General features: G+C 32.4%; 4 protein-coding genes across 12 annotated transcripts in view; 2 read left to right on the top strand and 2 right to left on the bottom strand.

Annotated features, from left to right (window-relative positions):
• Window positions 1-341: 341 nt before the first annotated feature.
• On the bottom strand, window positions 342-6,726 carry LOC115235350 (28S ribosomal protein S28, mitochondrial-like). 4 transcript variants are annotated; one of them, XM_029807068.1, is made up of 4 exons: window positions 5,875-5,986; window positions 1,585-1,755; window positions 976-1,231; window positions 342-563 (listed from the first exon to the last, which is right to left on the bottom strand). In XM_029807068.1, the coding sequence occupies exons 2-4, from the start codon at window positions 1,748-1,750 to the stop codon at window positions 461-463; spliced, it is 525 nt and encodes a 174-aa protein (XP_029662928.1). In that variant the 5' UTR covers window positions 1,751-1,755; window positions 5,875-5,986; the 3' UTR covers window positions 342-460. The 4 variants fall into 4 exon arrangements, with proteins under 4 accessions (XP_029662928.1, XP_029662927.1, XP_029662926.1 ...); XM_029807067.1 differs by lacking the exon at window positions 5,875-5,986 and adding an exon at window positions 4,992-5,335; XM_029807066.1 differs by lacking the exons at window positions 342-563; window positions 976-1,231 and adding exons at window positions 6,149-6,270; window positions 6,351-6,726 and having other exon boundaries at window positions 1,672-1,755; window positions 5,875-6,054.
• LOC115235353 (39S ribosomal protein L14, mitochondrial) lies at window positions 6,591-7,632 on the top strand. Of its 3 annotated transcripts, none has more exons than XM_029807071.1 (3): window positions 6,591-6,729; window positions 6,998-7,224; window positions 7,316-7,625. In XM_029807071.1, the coding sequence occupies exons 2-3, from the start codon at window positions 7,038-7,040 to the stop codon at window positions 7,567-7,569; spliced, it is 441 nt and encodes a 146-aa protein (XP_029662931.1). In that variant the 5' UTR covers window positions 6,591-6,729; window positions 6,998-7,037; the 3' UTR covers window positions 7,570-7,625. The 3 variants fall into 3 exon arrangements, with proteins under 3 accessions (XP_029662931.1, XP_029662932.1, XP_029662933.1); XM_029807072.1 differs by having other exon boundaries at window positions 6,602-6,739; XM_029807073.1 differs by lacking the exon at window positions 6,591-6,729 and adding an exon at window positions 6,735-6,857 and having other exon boundaries at window positions 7,316-7,632.
• A 545-nt stretch (window positions 7,633-8,177) lies between these two features.
• LOC115235343 (retinal-specific ATP-binding cassette transporter-like) lies at window positions 8,178-16,967 on the top strand. Of its 2 annotated transcripts, XM_029807047.1 has the most exons (25): window positions 8,178-8,440; window positions 9,005-9,620; window positions 9,736-10,034; window positions 10,272-10,430; window positions 10,528-10,768; window positions 10,850-11,017; window positions 11,124-11,311; window positions 11,397-11,561; window positions 11,635-11,743; window positions 11,816-11,970; window positions 12,052-12,213; window positions 12,283-12,354; window positions 12,462-12,600; window positions 12,696-12,933; window positions 13,008-13,167; window positions 13,292-13,502; window positions 13,592-14,113; window positions 14,231-14,356; window positions 14,483-14,701; window positions 14,793-15,062; window positions 15,161-15,465; window positions 15,541-15,688; window positions 15,780-15,990; window positions 16,106-16,319; window positions 16,425-16,631. In XM_029807047.1, the coding sequence occupies exons 2-25, from the start codon at window positions 9,305-9,307 to the stop codon at window positions 16,629-16,631; spliced, it is 5,004 nt and encodes a 1,667-aa protein (XP_029662907.1). In that variant the 5' UTR covers window positions 8,178-8,440; window positions 9,005-9,304. The 2 variants fall into 2 exon arrangements, with proteins under 2 accessions (XP_029662907.1, XP_029662908.1); XM_029807048.1 differs by lacking the exon at window positions 8,178-8,440 and having other exon boundaries at window positions 9,305-9,620; window positions 16,425-16,967.
• The window catches only part of LOC115235349 (pupal cuticle protein 20-like), a 7,846-nt gene continuing 3,129 nt past the window's right edge, over window positions 16,968-21,684 (bottom strand). The window contains exons 3-7 of one of the 3 annotated variants that reach the window (XM_029807062.1): window positions 19,080-21,270; window positions 18,601-18,868; window positions 18,098-18,241; window positions 17,614-17,865; window positions 16,968-17,505 (exon numbers count right to left, since the gene is read on the bottom strand). In XM_029807062.1, the coding sequence (XP_029662922.1) occupies window positions 17,432-17,505; window positions 17,614-17,865; window positions 18,098-18,241; window positions 18,601-18,868; window positions 19,080-19,088 (747 nt within the window). In that variant the 5' untranslated portion in view covers window positions 19,089-21,270 and the 3' untranslated portion in view covers window positions 16,968-17,431. Of the gene's footprint in view, window positions 17,506-17,613; window positions 17,866-18,097; window positions 18,242-18,600; window positions 18,869-19,070; window positions 21,271-21,684 lie in introns of all 3 variants that reach the window. The other 2 variants (XM_029807063.1, XM_029807061.1) reach the window with 2 other exon arrangements.

The raw sequence follows: 21,684 nt of genomic DNA, 5'->3' as shown, positions 1-21,684 counted from the left end.
ATAAGTAAAAATATATTTTGCTTTTATGTAAAATGTCTGCAATTCTCTCCAATATTCTCTTTTTTTAGTGTATTTACTTTTTTTATCACTTTTTACATATATTAACAATCTAATATATTTTATAGAAATTTATGATTTGGAATCATTGTCACTTTCATCTTTCATACAATCCACAATTCACTCTTGTCTGTATCTACAATCGATGCGACACGCTGCATCAATCAAACCTAATCTAACCTGATCTTGAGAAATTATCATCTTTTCCATATCGCAATGCAATGACTTTCAAGTACGAAGAATTGTATATAATATAACATAACTTACGTTCTCAGCAATCCTTCTTTTTTGTTGCTCTTAATGTGTAATAAGCGAAGAATATCGAGTAATTCCTTATGGAACTGTATAACATTCTAATACGCAGAAAGCTGGAGCCTATGTATGCACACATGTAATCTTGCAATCAACCTTTCCATGTACCAATATAATTTTTGCAATTGGGACAAAAGTGATGAACACTCATGAAAGCGCTCATACAATATGGCAGGCATGAACAGAGACAACATCTGAAACAAGAAATCATCAAAACCTATAGTTATTTATAAAAACAAAACTTATCAATGACTGAGATTTATCGTTTATAATACAATATAATTGAGTTATACAAGCAATCAGATAACACTTCATTAATAAACATTTTTTCACATATGACATAAAATTCTATTTTGCAGGAAATACGTATTACATGTATTATTATTTTGAAAATGATAATTTATATTTTGGTAGCTAATAAAAACATTTAAAAACAGATTTAATTTTCTATAAAATTCGATAAACAATCATCAAAAAGTGATAAATAAAAAAAATTAGTAAATATACATTTCTTGATAATAAAAAAAAATATATATATATTAGATAATCGAGATAAGAGGCACGAATTTAAAATAAAATAAAATATAATAATAGAACATCGCTCACCCAAGTAAGCAGAGCACAATACAACAAATGTGAGCACTGGGCTGATGATCCGATATCGTGGTAGTTTTGATATCGGTGTGACACGACGGACAGGACATTTTCACGGAGTGCGGTCCTAGAGTGTACGTTACATGATGAACAACCCGTACATCCGGCTGTGGCACAGAATTCGGCTCTGCATTAAAAGGCTGTGATTGACTCGAGCCTGGGTATACGGAAGGCGTTGGCATCGTCGTTTGATTTGGTGGTTGATTGTCTAAAATTGTATTATACACATAATTTATTCTACACGTGCACTTTTCTTTTATCACCGAAAAAAGTATATTTTCAAGTTTAAAAAAGCATAAGTATATATCACCAATCCTCAAAAAAAATATTCTTGAGAACAAAAGCTCGCAAAAAATTACACGCACAATAACCTTTTTATACAAAAAGCTTCGTTTTCGAAAAAATTTACTTTAGAAATATAGTAAAAAAAAATATAACAAAATAATATAATACATAAAAAATAATTTTAAAAAAAATACATATACTTACACATTTTTAAACGTAATTATAATTCCTGACCTTTTAAAAACATTTTTTAGAATATATTACACACACACATACATGGCATTGGCATCGATACTGGCGCAGTTCCCAAGGGAGATGGTGTAAAACCAATTGGAGAGTGTAAAGGTGCTCTTCCTGTATTAGCTATGGCTTCCTCGTAAGACGGTGGAGCCGTTGGCAGAGGAGCCGAGGGTTGAGCACTAAAGCCTATGTTCTTCTCCATCTTTCCTGGAAAATAGAAAAGTTTGAACTAACAATTATATTATACATTTACATATGTATATGTGTATTTGTGTGTATAAAAACTATCTTCCAAATTAAATTTCTTTAAAATTCTGAAATTTTTTAAATATATTCTCTTTCGTGTAAATGTAATAGTAGTTTCACGTAAATGTCATCATATGAAGCTAATATTTTTATATTTATATAAGTAATTTATGTAAATAATAATGTCTACTTAATTTTTTTTAATTAGTATACATCGTTATGCAAATTAGAATTTTACTTTTATAATATAAGCAATATAGTAGGTATTTATATGGATAAGATTTTAAATATTTATATAGATGAATAAATAACTTTATAATTTTACGATTAGTTTTCGTGTTTATAGAAAATAAAAAAATTAAAGAATATTTATTTGATATTTTTTTAAGCATACAAAAAGACGCGCAAAATTAATATTAGTATTGAATAATGTCTAATTTTACATATTTCTTTTGTTTTTGACAACTTATTTGTTTTCACATTCCATTAAAATGCCACGCAAGCGAATACATTCAAATTTGTTTTGATTTCACAAAAAATTAAACGTCCGATTACCAAGTGTCGACGTAATAATTCTCTATAATATATATGATCGGAATATTTCCTTTTTTTGCTTGCATATAAAATTAATAGTGATGTATTTTGTAATCAGTTTTTTTGCAGGAGACTAATAAGAATGCGGAAGATAATGCGCATTTCGCGAGCAGTATTTCAATCTTATTCATATATACTCACGCAAGTAATACATGTAATAACGCGATATTTAATCGATCGTGTAATTTACAATGTATGCTTATAATTACTGCAATTGCGTTATTATCGTATCAGATTGGAAAGATTTATGAGCCTTTACTAATAAATATTTTTGTGCAAATTAATGCGATGTTAAATATCACAAAAGTAATATTTTTATTTTTTAATTTTATCTCATCTAATAAAAAATTAACAAAAAGCATATGAAATTTTAAGATCTTAATATGAACAATTGTACGGCACGAAACAGTATGAAAGGCTTGCAATACATTTAAATATAAATAATGGACGAGCGCATGTGTGATCGAGCACAAATAGAAAGTTGAGCGGATGTTAAGTAATGCAGACATGATATATATTTAGCAGAACTGTACATATATATATATATATATATAATAGAAAGCTGTACTTGTTAGAATCCCGAGTGCATCATAATCTCAAACATCTCGTAATACTTCAGACGAATTATATGATACTCTATTTTCAATGTGTAAGTGTGTATGTGTGATAGCACATTATTTGAACGTAAATACGGATACATTTACGTTCTGCTTGAATAAATATGTGATCTATCATTAAGATATGATATGATAGTCGATTAAAGATTAAAATATATAAAAGGTATTTTGGGGGGAGAGAGGAAACAGGAGATATTTTGCAATTTTATTTTTGTCTTTTCAACAATTTTGATTTAGATTGATCGGCCAAAATAAATAGTAATATTTTAGTAACTCAGTATCAAAATAATTCACTAATAATTAATACGTATTATTAAATTAAATAATATTAATGGCAATTTTCGATTATAGTATATATTCGTACGCAAGTTTTCCAAAATAATTATCTCAAAAAAAAATTATCTTACAAAAAGATAATTTCTTTTCCTGGTGAAATTCATAATTTCGACTGGCAAAAGAAAAATTATTTAAATTATCGAGAGAGAGAGAGAGAGAGAGAGAGAGAGAAGCGTAATTTCCATATTATACAATATTATATAATATTATATTCCATATTATACAATATTATACATTATACAATACTTTTGTTATAATTATAAAAAACGGATAACACCGAACCATTTGAAAAGAATCAAAAAAAAGAAAAAAAAAAAAAAAAAGGATTTCACTTTGAAAGAAAACTTATTTATTTTTATTTAACGCGGATACGCAAAGATCTTATTTTCCGAATATTTTCACAGTGCAAAATATAAAAAACTATCGCACAAAATCAAATATAAAAATGGAAAGTATAATATATGCTACCAAAATTTCAACATTAATTTAAATTTAAATTATATTTCTTGTTGTCTCTCAAACATCGCAAATAAAGCAAACCCCCAAACATTTTAAAAAAAAAAAAAAAAAAAAAAAAAAAAAAAAAAAGGATTTCACAAGATCACGTGTTTGTAATTCACAGCAGACTCAAATAATGTGAACTAAGATACACACACAAGCTTATTACGGGACTTGCTACGTGAATAAATTTTTCCTTTCTAATATTTCCGCGTTATAATTTCCCCGGAGCGTCTTCCATTACATGCTCACTTCTGATTAAATAGCAATTAATAGCAAATTTATTTATTAATATAGAAAAAAATAACACAAATGTTCTCTTTATTTTAAAATAATAATACATAAAATAAAATCTCATATCGTTCAATTTACATAAATAATTTCGTGCTTTACAAAATATTGTATTTTGAATTATTTGTGCGTTATTCGTATTAAAAAGGTATTGATAGCTCCCCCCTTCGCTATGTACAAAATTATAATATAAAATTCGTACTTTTTATTATTCATATCTTCTCACAGCATTTCTTATATACTTTCTATGCAATTGTGAAACAAATGGCTTCTGCGAATGCAAATATTGCAAAATGAATCATTTGTATTTTCACATAAAATGTAATTAATATATCATAAAAATGTAATTAATATATCATGTAATTTAATATTATCATAAAAATTAAATTATTTTTAATAATATTAAAGACAATTTTATATATTTTTAACATATTTATCCATTTTTTAACAACTTTTTATTCATACATATTTAAATGCAATATGTGACCTTACAGAGCGAAATAGTAATTGGCCAATAATTTAATTTGCAAAATAAATTAGCCAATCAAGAGAATTGACCTTAACCTGTTCCAGAAAAAATCTGCATAATATACGGATATATAAATGTTCATTAGATGATTCACAATATATTCGGTACACAATTTTTTTCATATTTGTATAGTATGATTCAAGCAGCAATTAACATAAACATAAAACGTGTTTCCATCTTAATTGAATATTGTGGTCTTGCGGACAAGGTAAGTGACGTAAAAAAAGATAAGAGGAAAAAAGAAGACAGTTATGACGACACTCGCTTTGGACGGGGAATATAAATAAAGGAAAAAAATGCACGATATATGCACTTCAATACAACATACTCACCGTGCGTCTTTTCCGAATTAAATAACTGTCCACGTAGTATAACCACCGACTGATTAGGTTAACGTCCGTTGCTCGATTTGGCGGTGTAAAACACGGCAGAGCAGGGGCCGTGTGACAAAACACGATTCACGCGTATTCACGCGACACAAGAGAACTGTCACAGGATATATTACCGTACAACTCGTCATCCATCACCACTCGTGAATCTTCCTCGTTTGCCAAAGACGCGAGTGAAAGGAAAACGCGCGAAATGACGATGTCAAAAGAAACGAAAAAAAAATCAAAAAGGAACACCTTCACGTCTTATCGAAACGACGACTGTGACGTGACTGTGACGTGACCACGAGACTGGCCTCTCGCGAGCGATTTCTATCCCTATTTTCCGGTCCCACGTGACATGCGTCCACCAATCGCAGCGCTTCGATTGGTTGCGTTCGTAGAGTAGAGAGATCTATTGACCAATCAGGATGAAAGAACCAAGGTGTGATTGATCCATCAAATTTCCTTCACTACAGCTAGTAAATTTTCAAGTATAACCCTAATCTGGTGATATTACCGGTACGCCATTTGAATTTATGCGTTGAAAAGAAAGCATTTCTTTTAAAAAAATAGAAAAATATAATAATATAAGAGAATAACAAAATATATATTTAAAACTAAATATATATTTTATATTCCTAACCACACAATGCAATTTGTTTACATTCTAACGCAGTCACCGCCTAATTAAAAAATTAGACTGTTAATGTCAATATACATACATATATAAAATGTAAATTATTTTGAAAGAGACACTGGCCGATTATATATTATGCATATTGCATATGTATTAAATAGATTTTATTCAACATAGATATTACTGAATTCATGTAATTAAACGTACTGTGTTTTTGGCTTACTGATCCTTGTTTTCTGTTCTGCCATTTGTAATGGTGACGATATTAAACCTACTAAAACACAGTCAGCTTCTAGAAGAGTTACATCTGTGGTTGCTCCTAAGAATCTGCTCGACAATTCCAAGTCCTTTATCCTTAATCTAACTTTTGATCCTCTCACGTAATATCTAAAATGATAAATATAATATCCATAATATCATTTATCGTTCAAAAAAATGAAACATCTGTTTTGAAAAAAAAAAAAGAAATCTAGACACGCACTGTCCATTCTTGACAGGTTTCCGACAAACGCAGTGAAACTTCCATCCAAAATCGATATACAGATCATCATCGACCACATGAAAGATCTCACCGATTACTAATTTTCCTTCAGGATCTCCCAGCTGCAAAAGATCATAAATCAATATTACATGCTCCGTAAAGTACAAATATTTTGCATAATTTATAAACACAAAATATTTACATCGACAAATTTAGAGTTGCGAATCAGGGAAACGAATGTTTTGGGCATCTCAGGAATTTTATCATCAATGTGCGAGAACTTTTCATAACTTTGTGCAAAGCCGCTCAATTTTTTCTCAGACTCCGTTTCTGTATCTATTTTCTCTGCTTGCGTTTCTTTGTCGACGGCGGACTCCAGGATCGGCGAGTCGTTACTTTCTCCCTCTGAATTTTTCTCCGAACTGAAATATCTCGCAGAATTCACTCTGAACACGTTGAAAGATCGCAAATGTGACAACGTTCTCTCGAGACGATGTATCTTGTTCATGATTGTAACTAGAATGCCGTTTTGTATCGTCACAATTTCTATCGGCGATTCGTAGATCACAGCCGAATTTGAGGTTATGCAAGGTTATGTAAAAATTCTCGTGGTGTCGTTACGATTTCTGTTGTTATCGTAGAACCTGGAATTGTAGATCCTATTTTGATTGAAATTTCGTGAAGTGGGAGTTTCTATTTTAAGATAAATGTAATTTAAAAAAATATCCAAGAACAAATTAATTAATATAATTTGTCGTTATATACGTAGAGATATATCAAATATTTCTTTTTTGCTAGATTAAAGCTAAGGTTATGTTACAATATTATGCAATTTATGTTGTATTTCAGATTCTTTTAACGAGAAGGCATCTCATTATTTCTCGGAATAATGTTGCCTTCCGCAATGTTAAATATTACGAGCAGGAGGATTTCTACGTCAGTCCCTGTGAATCATATAATTAAATTAAGTCGATTGAGAGTGGTAGATAATAGCGAAATAGGAAAGAAAGCTATGATGGAGGGTAAACCACCACGATGCATACACGTCTATAACAAAGTTGGAATTGGATATATCGGTGAGACAGAAAAAAAAATATATTTGTGAGAAAAACTTTTCTCTTTATTCTTCTACAGAAATGTATTTGAATGCTGATATAAATTATTTAGGAGATAGAGTTTTAGTCGCCATAAGAGGCGAGAAGAAAAAGGGTATATTAGTTGGATTAAAGCAGACTCAGGCAGCTAAAGTTCCTAAATTCGACAGTAACAACTTGGTGCTCATCGATGACAATGGAACACCCTTAGGTACAAGAATACAAGTACCCATTCCACATATACTCAGAACGAAAATGAAGGAGAAAACTCATAGCAAAGGAGCAGATTATACCAAATTGATAGCAGTTGCATCCAGATTTGTATAATGTATATTGTTTACCATTGTAATGTATATGTATCGCTTGATTTAATAAAAAATGTTAATACTGTAATTATTTAATATATCAACTGCAAAATTTCTTGCAATATGTAAGTATATTATTTTGTCTCCTTATATCTTGCTAGTTTCAACTAAAAACAGCATTTTATAATAAAAGTATTGCTTTTGATTAATTCTTCTAACATAAATATATTCTTTGATATATCTGTCGTATTTAACTACAATATATACTGGAATGAGAAAAGTGAAAAATGACCTAATTTGTAGAAAAGGATACATATAGTATCAGTGTCAAAACATTGACTTCATTTATTTTACGAATTGAATGAAAAATAAATAATTCATTATCATTTCCAATTTCATTGTTTAAATTGATAAATAAAACTAAAATTTAATTCTGGCCCCGATTTTCTATAAAATAATACAGGAAAGATTACAGAATACTACAGAGCTTGACTATACTACTGACTATACTATGCCATCGACGAGATATAATATCTCGTCGGTGACTATGCGCATAGACGTAGGAAACATATGTTTATGACTGTGCGTAGTTTCCCCTCTATATGCGAACTACTTTATCGAACCCGCATCTTTGACAGGGCTTGTCACTATCAAGTTGACGCATGACGCAGGACGCAGTCTGATGTCGAGCGTTGGCGCATATCGAACGGCGTATCAATGCGTTTTGTTATCGTGAATACGATTTACATTCATTTCAGAAAAAATTTGATATGCAGATATCTTATCAATTTTGATAATGCAGTAAGATGAGACTTTATAAAACAAATAGCTGTTTTGTTGTGTCGACTAAGCGTTTCCGGAATACATTTTTGATCAAATAACATGATTATTGCGTGAGTACTCTGTACATATAATTATCATTTTATTATCGTATATTGATTGTAATGATTATACCGTTTACATTATTCCTTTCTCTTTGTATTGTGAACAATAAGAACGTGATGATTAGTAAATAAATATGCGTCAGTCGTTCTATGCGAATCATAAAATTTCTCTTTACGCACTAATTTGCTAATTTGGCATTGCGATGTATGATTATTAATAGCTTGAATATAAATTGGCATATTATTCGTATATCCATTGGGTCTATGCCATTAAACATTATGCAATGCACGCTTTGAAATTTCTTAAATATCTTGAACAATCGAGTCAGTGAAACATTAAGTTTAATGTTCTCAAATAAAGATTTCGTTCTTACTTGGAATAGTAGTAATATAGATTAAAATTTATATATTTGTGCAGAGTATAATGCATTTTTGTAAATTTTATTTGAGCATGTTTTATGAGAGCAACTATATTAAGGTTATAAAAATATTTATAGTTTAAATATTATGTTTTATGTACTTTGATGTGGCTTTGACTTATTATTGTGTGACATATGTAAATTGCTTGTTTAGGTGAAATTTGCTATGACAACAGAAGACACTACTTTATATTTAAAAAGAAAGAAATAGACAAGATTCTTTCATAAGAAATATATTGGATTATACTAAAAACTTTCACATTTGGATGATCAAGGTTGTATATAGCCCATTTCTTATATAATACGCTTGAAGCCAACATACGCATCAATTCTAGTAAATTATTCAGAAGCTTTCATATACTTCCAATGACAAGCAGTATTTACACCATTTAGAGATTTAAATACAGTTTACTAATAAATTGTTGAAAAGATTATCTTCGAAGTTAAAACAAAAATGGCCAGTGGCTGGAAAATTTTTGGCTTGTTGCTATACAAGGACTTGATAGTACGCAAGAGACATTGGCGTACAATATTATTCTTACAAGCTTTTCTGCCTATTGGATTATTTGCATTATTACAAGCTGTGAGAGATTTTAGTGCTCAAACACCAATTAAAATAAATGAAAGCACGTTTTATTCTATACAAACGCAAAATGATTTAATGGAAAAACTTGATAACGATTTAAATAATATTTATTATCTGCCAAGAAGTACATATACAGATAAGATTATGGAGTCTGCCAGAAATTGTCTCGGACTTGTATCTGAAAGTAAGCACTACTTTAGAAAATTTCTGTATTCTTCAGAAAAAATATGATTATTTAATAGAATTCTTTAATAATTAACAAAAAATATTAATATAATCTTCTTTTTTTTCTCATACAGGTATGAAAGGTTTCTCTAATGAGACTGAAATGATAGATGCTTATATAGTTTCTCAAGCGCAAAATCCAATACTTTCTGTGGTAGCCATTGTTTTTGAGCAATATAATAAAAGTACTATAAAGTACAAAATTAGACATTCCTGGAATATTCCATACGATTTATACCAAACTGTATTAGGTGAACATATGAGAGCATCACCTATAATGTACTTTGATATGGTTCCAATTGTGCAAGTTCAGATGTGTGTAGATGAAGCACTTATAAATCAAGCAGCAGCAAATTCTATGTCAAACATAAAGGTATTATAAATTTTTAAAAAGAATAATAAGTTTATAAATATATTTAAAAAGCAATACACATAAACACGCTTAAAAAGGAATATATAAATACATTTTAATAATGCATAATTTATTATTAAAATGTGTTTGGCAAATATATTTATGCATATGGAGACATTAGATAATATGCGACTGATGTATATGACGGTATTACATATGACTTATCATCTTTTGAGATATATGTATTATATTTTTCAGATGTCAATACAAAGAATGCCTTATCCACCACACATCAAAATAGACACAGCTGATGTAATACTACGTGAAGTAATTTGTACATTTGCAGTTATAGCTTTTGTAATTCCACTTTGCATAGAAGCCAATTATGCGTCAAAAGAAAAATTTATTGGTATAAATGTTAGTATATAATGTTTTATTTTTTTGTTTTTATATATTTTATATGTGTTCTTGTATAATTATTGTGAGATATTATTTGCCTTATTGTTTTATGCAGGTTTTAATGGCAATGAATGGAGTCAAATTATCCTACAATTTATTAAGCTGGTTAATTACAGGAATATTATTCAGTATTCTTTATGTAGTGCCAATAATCATATTATTTAAAAATACTTTTTCTACAAATGTTGAAGCCTACTTGCAATATGGAAATGTATTTATATTTTGGCTCGTATTTACGGCACACATTGGACATCTTATAACATTTGGCATGCACATTGCAGCTTACTTTTCAAAACGTAAATAACGATATCTCTCGCAAAATAAGTAATAATATTTTTTTAAATTGTTTTAAACTAATTGTTGATATTTCTTTGTAGCACGTTTTGTGACAACTGCTTTAGCTATTATATATACGGCAGCATTGTCGCTTCATGAACATATGGCAAGGGAAGAAGATTTTGGACTTATATCATATTTTGGTATAATATTTCCAAATATTCTGCTGTATAGATTTCTTCAAGAAACAAATGCACATGAAAGCAAATGTAATAATTTCCTACTTATTTGTATTCATTAGCTATATTGCTAATCTATTAGAAAAGGTTATATTTTAGACTGTATATTGTAAGTGAGCAATTTCTTTTATTTTAGTAATTGGTATTCAATGGAATAATATTTTCGTTCCTGGAAACGAGGAATATGGCATTGTAGGAAGTATGGGCTTCATATTTCTCTTCTCAGTCTTGGGCGCTGTGATACATTTTACACTTGCGGTTTATATAAATGCTATATTTCCCGGTAAATACGGAGTTCGAAAAAGTCCATTATATTTTTTGAAGGCAAGTTTATATACAAAGATCATTAATAAAATGGAAGCGATATTGCATATAGCATGTAATAATTTTATGTGATCATATTTTATAGTGTATCAAAAAGAATAAAATATCCCTAGATGAAGAAGTTATTGAGTTCGATTATGATAAGATAGCTAATGAAGATTTTGAACCAGTATTAGGTGGTGCACTTACACCTGGAATACAAATACGTGATCTTAAAAAATCTTATGTAACATGTTGGCTACGAAAATCTGTAAGCTTATATCAAAAGATAGATATTACATTTCTGTAATGTGTTTGATTAATATTAAATTACCATATTTTAGAAAGTTCATGCACTGAAAGGAATTTCTGTGGACTTTTACAAAGGACAAATTACTGCTCTGCTTGGACATAATGGAGCAGGCAAAACCACACTTATGTCTATATTAACAGGTATTAGATTGCATCACAAAATAGTTCTTAATATGTTATTTTAGAAAACAATCCATATTTATTTTTGATTAGGTGTGACAAGTGAGACAGAAGGAAAAGTATTTATAAATGGCAAAAATATAAGAAGACATCTACACAGTATTAGAAAGGATTTAGGTTTATGTCCTCAAGAAAACATGGTTTTTCCAGATTTAAATGTATTTGAACAAATAGAATTTTTTGGTTTGGTAAGAATAACAATAATAATCTTTGTGGATTAAGAGCAATTGTGTTAAATATATATATATAATGTTTTTATATTATGGCAGTTGAAAGCTAAGAATAAGACCAGGAAGGAAGTTAGGCAAGATGTTTATACTTTACTTGCTAAGCTGAAGCTTTCTGAAAAAAAAGATTTTCTTCCTAGCAAATTGTCCGGCGGTCAACAGAGAAGATTGTGTCTTGGAATGGCACTCATTGGTGATGCTGGCGTAAGTTTTGAAATAGATATATAATGCGCACCATATTATATTGATTTCTTAAAATAAATTTACGTTTAGATTATAATTTTGGATGAACCGACATCTGGAATGGATCCTGAAACTAGACGAGACACATGGGACATTATATTAGTAAGCACTTAAATTTGTTATCTGACTCTTTTCCAATAATATCTTTTGATATATGTATATATGTTAAAATATGTTGTACATTTTGCATCATTAATATTTTTTGACAGAAACTTAGAGGAGAGAAAACAATATTGATTAGTACACATAATATGGAAGAGGCTGATATACTTGGTGATAGAATCGCGATAGTACATTCAGGTCGTCTTAGAAGTTATGGCACTGCAATGTTTTTGAAAAAACAATATGGTAAGATATTATGCTGGGCTTACTAATATTTAAACGTGATATATAAGGTATTTAGATTGTTATTCAATAAATCATAACTTTTTATTCTATTTTAGGTCATGGTCATATAGAAGTTACTTTATCAACAAAGTCTTGGTGCGTTCCTGAAAAAGTAATAAGTAAATTTGATTTGAGGACCCAACAACTTTGCGTTGATACTGAAAAGATTGTTTTAAATGTGCCATATACAGATTCTTTGCCACAATCACTAGATAAAGTAGAAAGTGAAAAGAAAAAATTAGGGGTTACTGGAATAAGCGTGTCATTGATTACTTTAGAACAAGTTTTTCTAAAGTATGTTTTCTGAAACTTATTTTGCATTGCTATTTTATTGCTAATTTCTTATACTTTATTATTATTTGTTGTAGAATTGTGAAGAAAGAAGATAATGGAAGACATCTTAATGAATTATTTACAGCGCCATTAGGCAAAGTTACAGGGACTATGCTATGTATGCAATCAATACTGGCATTACTTGCCAAGAAATTCACATATACAAGGAAGAATATAACTACTTTATTGATGATTGTATGTATCTTTCCTCAATAGTTTCTTTACAAATATACTATGCATATTACATTATTAATATTTTTCTTTACAAACATTGAAATTGGAATTTCTATCATTAACATTTCATTGTTCATATTTTCAGATAATTTTTCCTATCTTGTCGGTGCTTTTAATGGCTTTAAGTTACAATTTACCAAACGATTCCACAGATATTGTTCCATTAAATCTTGGCATGTACAGATATCCGAAAGTTTTATATTCGTCACACGATAACATAATTGGTCAAAAATACGGAGATGTTGCTCGGTATTTCGGCCAAGCAGAACGCGTAGCGGATACAAGTATTACAAATGGTAAAGTATGCCAAATAAATGATCTTGTATTAAATATGACAATAAAATTACATTAAACAATAGTTTTACTAACTTTTTGTTTCTTACAGCTCTTCTGATTTTTTCTATGGCGGATATCGCGGAATATCGTAACAATCTTATCGTATCTGCCGAATTTAATGCCACTGAAAATAGCACGATATTGGCTAACGGTTTTTATTCTGGCATAGCACTCCATAGTGTGCCATTAACAGTGAATCTTTTGAGTAATACATTCATCAAGACTTTTGCTAGTGATCAACACTCGATTCTTATATCCAGGCAACAATTACCGAATACACTTGTTTCGAGTAAACTAGAAGCGCCAGAAGCAGAGTCGCTCTCACGCGTATTAATATTCTGTTCGTTTTTCTTTCCCACTGTGGCGTTGTTCGTTGTGCATCCTCTGCAGGAAACAATTACGAAAGTTAAACAACTTCAACGTATGACTGGTGTCACATCGCTATCATACTGGGGTACAATGTTTGTTTTTGATCTTCTATTGTATACAGTGTGCATACTGCTGATTACCTTGGCATTCTACATTATGGATATTATCCTTGATCTTCGTCTATATTATAGAACAGAGATATGTAAGTCGTTTTTCAAATTACATCAAGACTTTAATATTATAATATTATAGATACTAATTATAGTATCATATTTTTATCTTTTTTACATATTTTTACTTATTTACTATTTTTTTGCAGTATGTACGATATTGATCCTGCAATTGTTTGGTATTAATGTTTTATTTATCGTCTACATATTCAGTTTTATGAATAAATCAAGAAGTACAATAATAACCATTTTGGGTCTTGCACCTCTTGGTCTTGGTAAGCTTGTTATATATATAATATTTGTCTTTGAAAGTACGATTAAAAATCTCACAGTGAATTAAATAATTAAAAAATATTCAAGTAAATATACAAGAAATAAGTAAATTTAAGAAATTATTTCAGCTGTAATACAGTATCTCTTACATCAAGTAATACACAATTTTGACTGGCTTAACCCGCTACACATTATACAGAAGAGCATCTTCCATCTAATTCCTTATATAAGTTTATTCCATGGTCAGCTATCCTTTTTCAACATAGCTGTACAAAATGCAAGATGTCGTCGTCTACCAAATAGACTTCAGGATATAGTTTGTCTTATACCCGGCGATTTTTGTTGTGGTAAGATTGTGCAGTATTTATATGAAATGTAATTTAAAGTTGCTCTGTTAACGATAAAAGTTAAAATTTACTTCATCATTATTCTCTTCAGGTTTGGATTGTGCTGATGGAGTTTGCAAAAAACAACTGCCTTATTTTAAAGACTTTAAGGATGATATAAATTTCGAAGAAAGTATAATATATTTATCTATAACACCAATTTTGTATTTTGCTATATTGATTATGATAGAGGAAAAAATATTTTTGAAATTATATGCGAAGATTGGCACAAAGCCAAAAAGTGAATTAGAAAACATGGACGATCAAGTGAAGAAAGAGAAACTTGCTGTAGCATTAGAAATTAATAAAATTAACAGTCAAAGTAAGATGTATACAATTATGAATATTTTCTAAAAAATATATTATGAATATATTAGATAATGTTAATAATTAATATATAATTGTTGGATTTATGTACAGATGTAAATGTTACGAAACAAGAATTCAAAACAGATACTACAGATGCTAATAATTCCGAATTAATACAAAGTCCAGTAAGCGAAGATAATAGCCTTTTTTTAGTGTACGAATTAAACAAATATTATGGAACACTAGTGGCTGTGAATGAGATAAGTTTTCGAGTGAAACCGCGGGAATGTTTCGGATTGCTTGGCGTAAATGGTGCTGGGAAGAGTACAACTTTCCGAATGCTAACTGGGGAAGAAATTCCTGACAGCGGCATAATGTACTTAGGCCGAGCGGAAATTTTTAAGAATAGGAAGAAGGTAACAATAATTTACATTCTCATTTCTATAGCACTGTATTGTTTGTTGAAATATTGAAGAATTTTTTTCTTGTAGTATCTTTCTGAAATGGGATATTGTCCACAAACCGATGCTTTAATGCCATCCTTGAACGCTTTCGACCATTTACGATTGTTCGCTCGCCTTCGCGGCATACCAAAGTCCAATGTGGAATTGGAAGTTAACAAATGGATTAATAGACTGAGTAATTAAAGCGCCATAATGTAGAATTTTAAGAAGTCTACATAACTCTACATAAAATAATATACATGACAACATATGTACATTCTTTTTAGATTTAACTGCTTGCATGATGCAGCCAAGCGGTACTTACAGTGGTGGGAACAAGAGACGCTTAAACATTGCGATGGCTCTAATTGGTAATCCTACTCTTGTTCTCCTAGACGAACCTACAACTGGTGTTGATCCTGCAGCTAGAAGATCGCTATGGAATACTTTGCAAGCATGCCAAGCAGCAGGACAAGCCATTATACTTACATCTCATAGGTATCTATCAGAATTGTCCAAGTATCTAAGATAAAATATATATTCACTATTTAGACCTCTGAATAAATTTAGTTTTATTAAATTCGACATATTAAATCTATATATTGTTCAACAGCATGGAAGAATGTGAAGCACTTTGCAATCGACTAGTCATTATGGTGAAAGGTGAATTGGTCTGTGTTGGTCCAAGTCAGGAATTGAAACAACGATTTGGGGCGGGCTATGATATTCATATAAAATTAAATCCTGGCCGATCAGACGAGGATGTTGAAAATATTAAGATGATCATTGAATCTACTTTAACATGCGACATAAGAGACGATAATTTGGTAATGATTGTGCTTTGCTTAAAAGCATATCTACAAGGATTTTATTGATAGATTCTAATTTTATCTCTTCTTCCCCATTACAATTAATTTTCCTACATCTTACAGGGTCTTCTCGCCTACCATGTAACTGATTGTAACACAACGTGGGAAAAAATGTATGATACAATGAAAAACCTTAAGCAAAGATATAGCTGCATTGAGGATTATGCTGTTTTATCTGCAACTTTAGAGCAACTCTTTATTCAGTTTGCAAGAGGTGTTGAAATGCCTAAAAGGTCTTCAACTTACATTACTAGTCATGAAGAAGTCTAAATAGAATATGACGTATTGGAAGATATATACTTAAATAAATAGACTAATAACATTAATATATCGATTACATTATAGATTGTTATCAGTTTATATAAAAATATAATTGCTCATATAATAATTTCATTTGATAATTGTTACTATATGTTGTATTCAGTATTATATCAATAGAGTAATTCCTGCATACTATTTTTAAATTACATTACAATGAGAATATTTTATTACAAAAATACGTATTTTTACGTAAATATATATATATAGAAAATTTTGCCTATTTGTGTAAAAGAAAAAAAATTGTAGAGTTTAGTGATTATTAAATTCTGTGTATGTACATAAATATAAAAATAGTTTATATATATTTCACAGCGTTAATACACCTTTTATTTATTCAAGAAATAATATTATATAAAAACGTCTCAAAATTGATGTCTATAATCATAATCTGTGTATATAAAAATGTGTATAAAAGAAAAATGTGCGATACCTATCGTTTGTTGCTAAATTTTAATTATACAATCACACTACACACATATACACTTGAAGAATATTATATATTAATGTCTTAAAGTCGATATAACAACATCTATAAGAGAAGTTGAACATCATTGCACTTGATATGCAAAAGCAGTTTAAACAAAAAAGATTTAAAAGGCGGGCTTTTCATGAATAAAATACACGTACTTTGTATAAATAAAAAGGTCTATGTATGATATATTGTTATGTACATATGTTCCGAAACGGAATAATATGAAATTCGTGTCTGCATATGGTATATATGCATCGATCATTCACGAATTCGCTGTTTAATATTGGTAACCACCACCCGAACTTGTTTGATACGAATTCGGTCCCTGGTATACGCCACCATGACCGCTTCCTATGACAGGAGAATAAATATTTAAATAGTAGATCATATGAAACATTAATATGTATAAATTACGCAATTGTAAATAATTATTTAAATCTGATTATTTGTATAATTCACCTCCGCTACTAGGATATCCGCCGTCTCCCCCCTGCGAATATCCTCCACTGCTACCATCCTGATTTTCTCCCCTGGCTTCAGCGGCGAGCGCCAGTTCAACGCCTCGTTGAATTTCCGGCGGAATCGGGGGCGGTGTTGGCAAATGGGCCCCTTGAGGATGGAAGCCATTTTCGTCCGCCGTGTACGTGATGGAGTATTGCACACCGTCGGGTCCGGTATAAGAAAAGGATCCGCTCACCGACTCGGATTCTCCTGCAACATCAATGATACACACTTAGCTTTGACGCAATGGTCTCTCGATACCGTCTAACGCATTTGTTATGTTACAATACTTTCGCGATCTTTCCATTTAGGGGTGAGCACTGTTTGACTAAAAAAAAAAATTAAATGAATTTGTCAAGATACGATTAAGATCGAAACGCGTCCGTTTGGTGGTCAAATAATTAATAATTAAATTGAGAAATAGAAATGCACAGTTTTTTACCTTGTTGATGGCCAGTTTCCTGTACGGTGATACCATTCCCGGTTTCATAACTAAACTCATAATTTCCGTCACCGGCGTTCTCGTTACTATACGAAATAATGGGTATCTCTTGACCACCAGGCTTACCCCTGCTCAATCCGCCACCTAAGATATAAAATTAAATTTTAAGAGTGAGATAAATGTAAGTTATTCTTAGGATCGTTACTATACGAAATAATGGGTATCTCTTGACCACCAGGCTTATCCCTGCTCAATCCGCCACCTAAGATATAAAATTAAACTTTAAGAGTGAGATAAATGTAAGTTATTCTTAGGAAAAAAAATCTTATTCTCCTTGAAAAAAACGATGCAAGGAGATATTAGTAAAAAATTCAATTAGACTTGAATTTTAATCAGGTAATAATCACAATAGAAATTTTAAAGAGACAAATGAAATTATGTTTAAGATAATATATAATTACATTTTTTTCTTTATCTTTGATCTTTTATCTTCTCAGACTTACCATCTTGGTAAGCACCGCTACCGCCTCCGAGACCGAATCCGCTTGGTCCACCATGATCACCTAGACCACCTAAACCACCTGGACCACCTGGACCACCTACACCACCAACTGGGACACTATTTTTAACGGGGCCGCCTCCACCACGTCCTGGAGGATGAATCAATCCTGGTCCACCCGCACTTCCGGCGCTACCAGGCGGGAGATAAATATTATCTAACCGTGCGGCGTGACATATACCGACGATTGCTAGCAACGTGATGGAAACTTGCTAAAACAATTTCAGTCACGTTAAATCCTGAGAAAACAATTATTTAACATAAGAAGAAAGTATAGATTAAGAGAAAGAGGGAAGCAATGTAAAAAAAAAATATGTTTCATTTTTTATAGACACTATCCCACACGCGAAGCGGAAATCACGCGACTCGGAGATCCAGGATCTATACGAATAGAAATATTGATAAGATCTGCACCTTTCGTACCGATCTCATTTCGCTTGTCGACCGAATCCCGGCGGTGTTATACACTGCAGCGATACTCAAAACTGTGTAAGTATGGTCAAACCGACGATGATAATTGATCTGCACGGATCCAGGTCGGATCCAGCATGCTTATATACCAATCCCGCACGAGGATCGTCTTCCTCCCACCCGTTGATGAGAAACCGCGCGCGCGGATGGCATCGGATGATTAGAGATCACCCAGTGACGCGTTCCTCGAAGATTCGCTTGCGATCCTCGCCCCGCGAAAGATGCCGCCGGGGAAAAGAAGAGAGAAAAATAGATCTCGGAATTTTGCTTGATAAAGAAAGAAGCACATGGTGAGCGGACTATCGAGGGGCGGGAATGGTGCGAAAGAAGCCTCCGTCACGAGATGAAACTGTCAAGTGATGAAGGGGGTTGCGCAATGTCAAGTGATATAGATCGGCAAACATCTCCGAACGGATCTGAAGGTCGGCATGAAAGTCGAGGCATGAAAGTTAAGCAATAGGATTTAGATAATGACGTGTAAAAGTGAAATGGTATCGGTCGCTCAGGATGCGTTTTTCACTCCCATTTTACACAAAAAAAATAATTGGATATTGTGAAAATAATTATTTTATAGCTTTTTCATGATAAAAGCTGTGGTGTAATTATACATATCAAGCTTCCTATATCTTTTCGTTGTGCGATTTATTTTGATCCATTTGCGAAACGATGGGAAAGCGTAGAAAAATGAGCCGAGTCGATGACGCAGCTGGCATGTACCGGCCGTGCATTCTCCCTTGTAATTATATCGGCTCTTTCGACGCGAGAATTATACCCGAATGCCGCGGAGTCGTCATCGCCATCGTCAGCGATCAAACATGTCTCTATGGAGAGCAACTTAGAACGCAGACTTCGCGCAATCGAGCGGGCTCGTTGCATAATCGTTATGCGTTGAGCATCTCCGGAGCGGCATCATCGGCCGGCCCGATACGTGCGTGCACGTGTGCGCTAGGTCGGGAACTCTGGATACCCCTGGGCAACCCGGGCTGATCTATCGCGCGAAACACGGCCAATGTATGATGTAAAATTTATTATTTTCGCTCCTTCCAGCGACAGAGTTATTAATGGAAGCTATTATCTTGTCAAGAGTTTAAGCGCGCGTTTTTACTTAGACCATCTGGATATTCGGGTAATTACACGACCGTGGCGAAGAGTTCAGATCCGGTTACCCGAGGATTTGACGATTACGTAAGATAAGTTACAAAAAGCTAATCCGCGAAATCGCCCCACAGTTTCACATTCGCGATCGCGAATGTTACGCGTCCATATAGTTGCAGCTTCAACGTGTACCGTAAATGTTTCCATAAAAAATGCCGCACGCAAATACGTAAGTCGTAGCGAATGCGCTGAAATCATCGGATTGCCGATTGACACATAAGTCGCCGAGTAACAATCCAGCTTACGGTCACCGTACTTAAGTTTCACCGTAAATGAAGCGATAATCGCGTCCCGATAGGCATTACGTTCACCATACGATAGAGAGAAAGATGTGCGTCTTGATTTGAAATACAACGGCCGAACTTTGGATCCATATTTAGAAATAGTAGCCGATAATGTTGTTTTGACATTACATCTCAACGAATTCGAAGCACAAATAAGGAATAGGCGGAGGAGGAAAGTCACAAGACAGCAATCGTGAAGCCTCTGTATATAGCGCGCCAATTCCTGAGGTTAAAATAAACGTGTTTTGCAGGTCGGATGCGGGAATGCGACCGAGATAAAAAATTATGAGCGCTCGTGAGCCACGAGTCCGATAATAGGATACGGCGACCGTGTCGAGACATCGCATCCCACTCCGTAGAGCACGCTCCGAGAGGCATCGAAGTCACCGTATTCTTTGAGAAGAGACCCGACCCTTTTAACGCGCTATTCTTGCATCCATCTATCTTGCTGCTCGTGTTATGCCAGAGGTGAGGTCCAGCGATGCAAAAATTCTCAAAACTAGTCCGATATGAATCCCGAAGTGTATCGAGCTCTATATATCCTTCGTACCCATCGGCGTCGAAAAATAATTGGAAGGAAGCGATTCCTTCACTGTTCTTCACGATTAATCGCTCACGACTTCAGTGTTAGATCTGTATCGATCGTGTAAGAACGAAGCTGCACAAGATCTCTAATCGTAGATGTCTCCTTAAACGCAGATAATCTGAAAAAAAAAATTATTGATGAATATTCATTCAAAATTATTTAACATTTTTGCTATTCAAGCACAGACTTATTATACCCGGTTCATCTAGTTATGTCTTTGCTATAATTAGACGGCGCGTCGAATTCAGTTTCGACAACATATCGCGGAAGTATCGCGAGATTCGTTATTGATGAGCGATATGTAATAAAGAGATTGTGCAAAACCGGGAGCGCACGCGTGCTCTCCTCCACCGCTCCCCTTCTTACGACCTCGTGCGCGCGATCGCACCATTTCAAAAGAATGGGTGCCTACGTTGGAGGTCGATGGAAGGAAAAAAAAAGTTGTGGTCTCTTCTCGACGGTTTTCTTACGTGTCGCGGTTTTGACGCAACTCCGTGACGGAGCAAAAAAAGGAAGAAAGGAAGAAGAGCGG

This window comes from Formica exsecta, unplaced genomic scaffold, assembly GCF_003651465.1.
Source record: "Formica exsecta isolate Colony F162 unplaced genomic scaffold, ASM365146v1 scaffold218, whole genome shotgun sequence".
In the NCBI taxonomy this organism is placed as follows: domain Eukaryota; kingdom Metazoa; phylum Arthropoda; class Insecta; order Hymenoptera; family Formicidae; genus Formica; species Formica exsecta.
The sequence above is the reverse complement of the archived record's forward strand: the minus strand, read 5'-3'. Positions and strand labels throughout refer to the sequence as shown.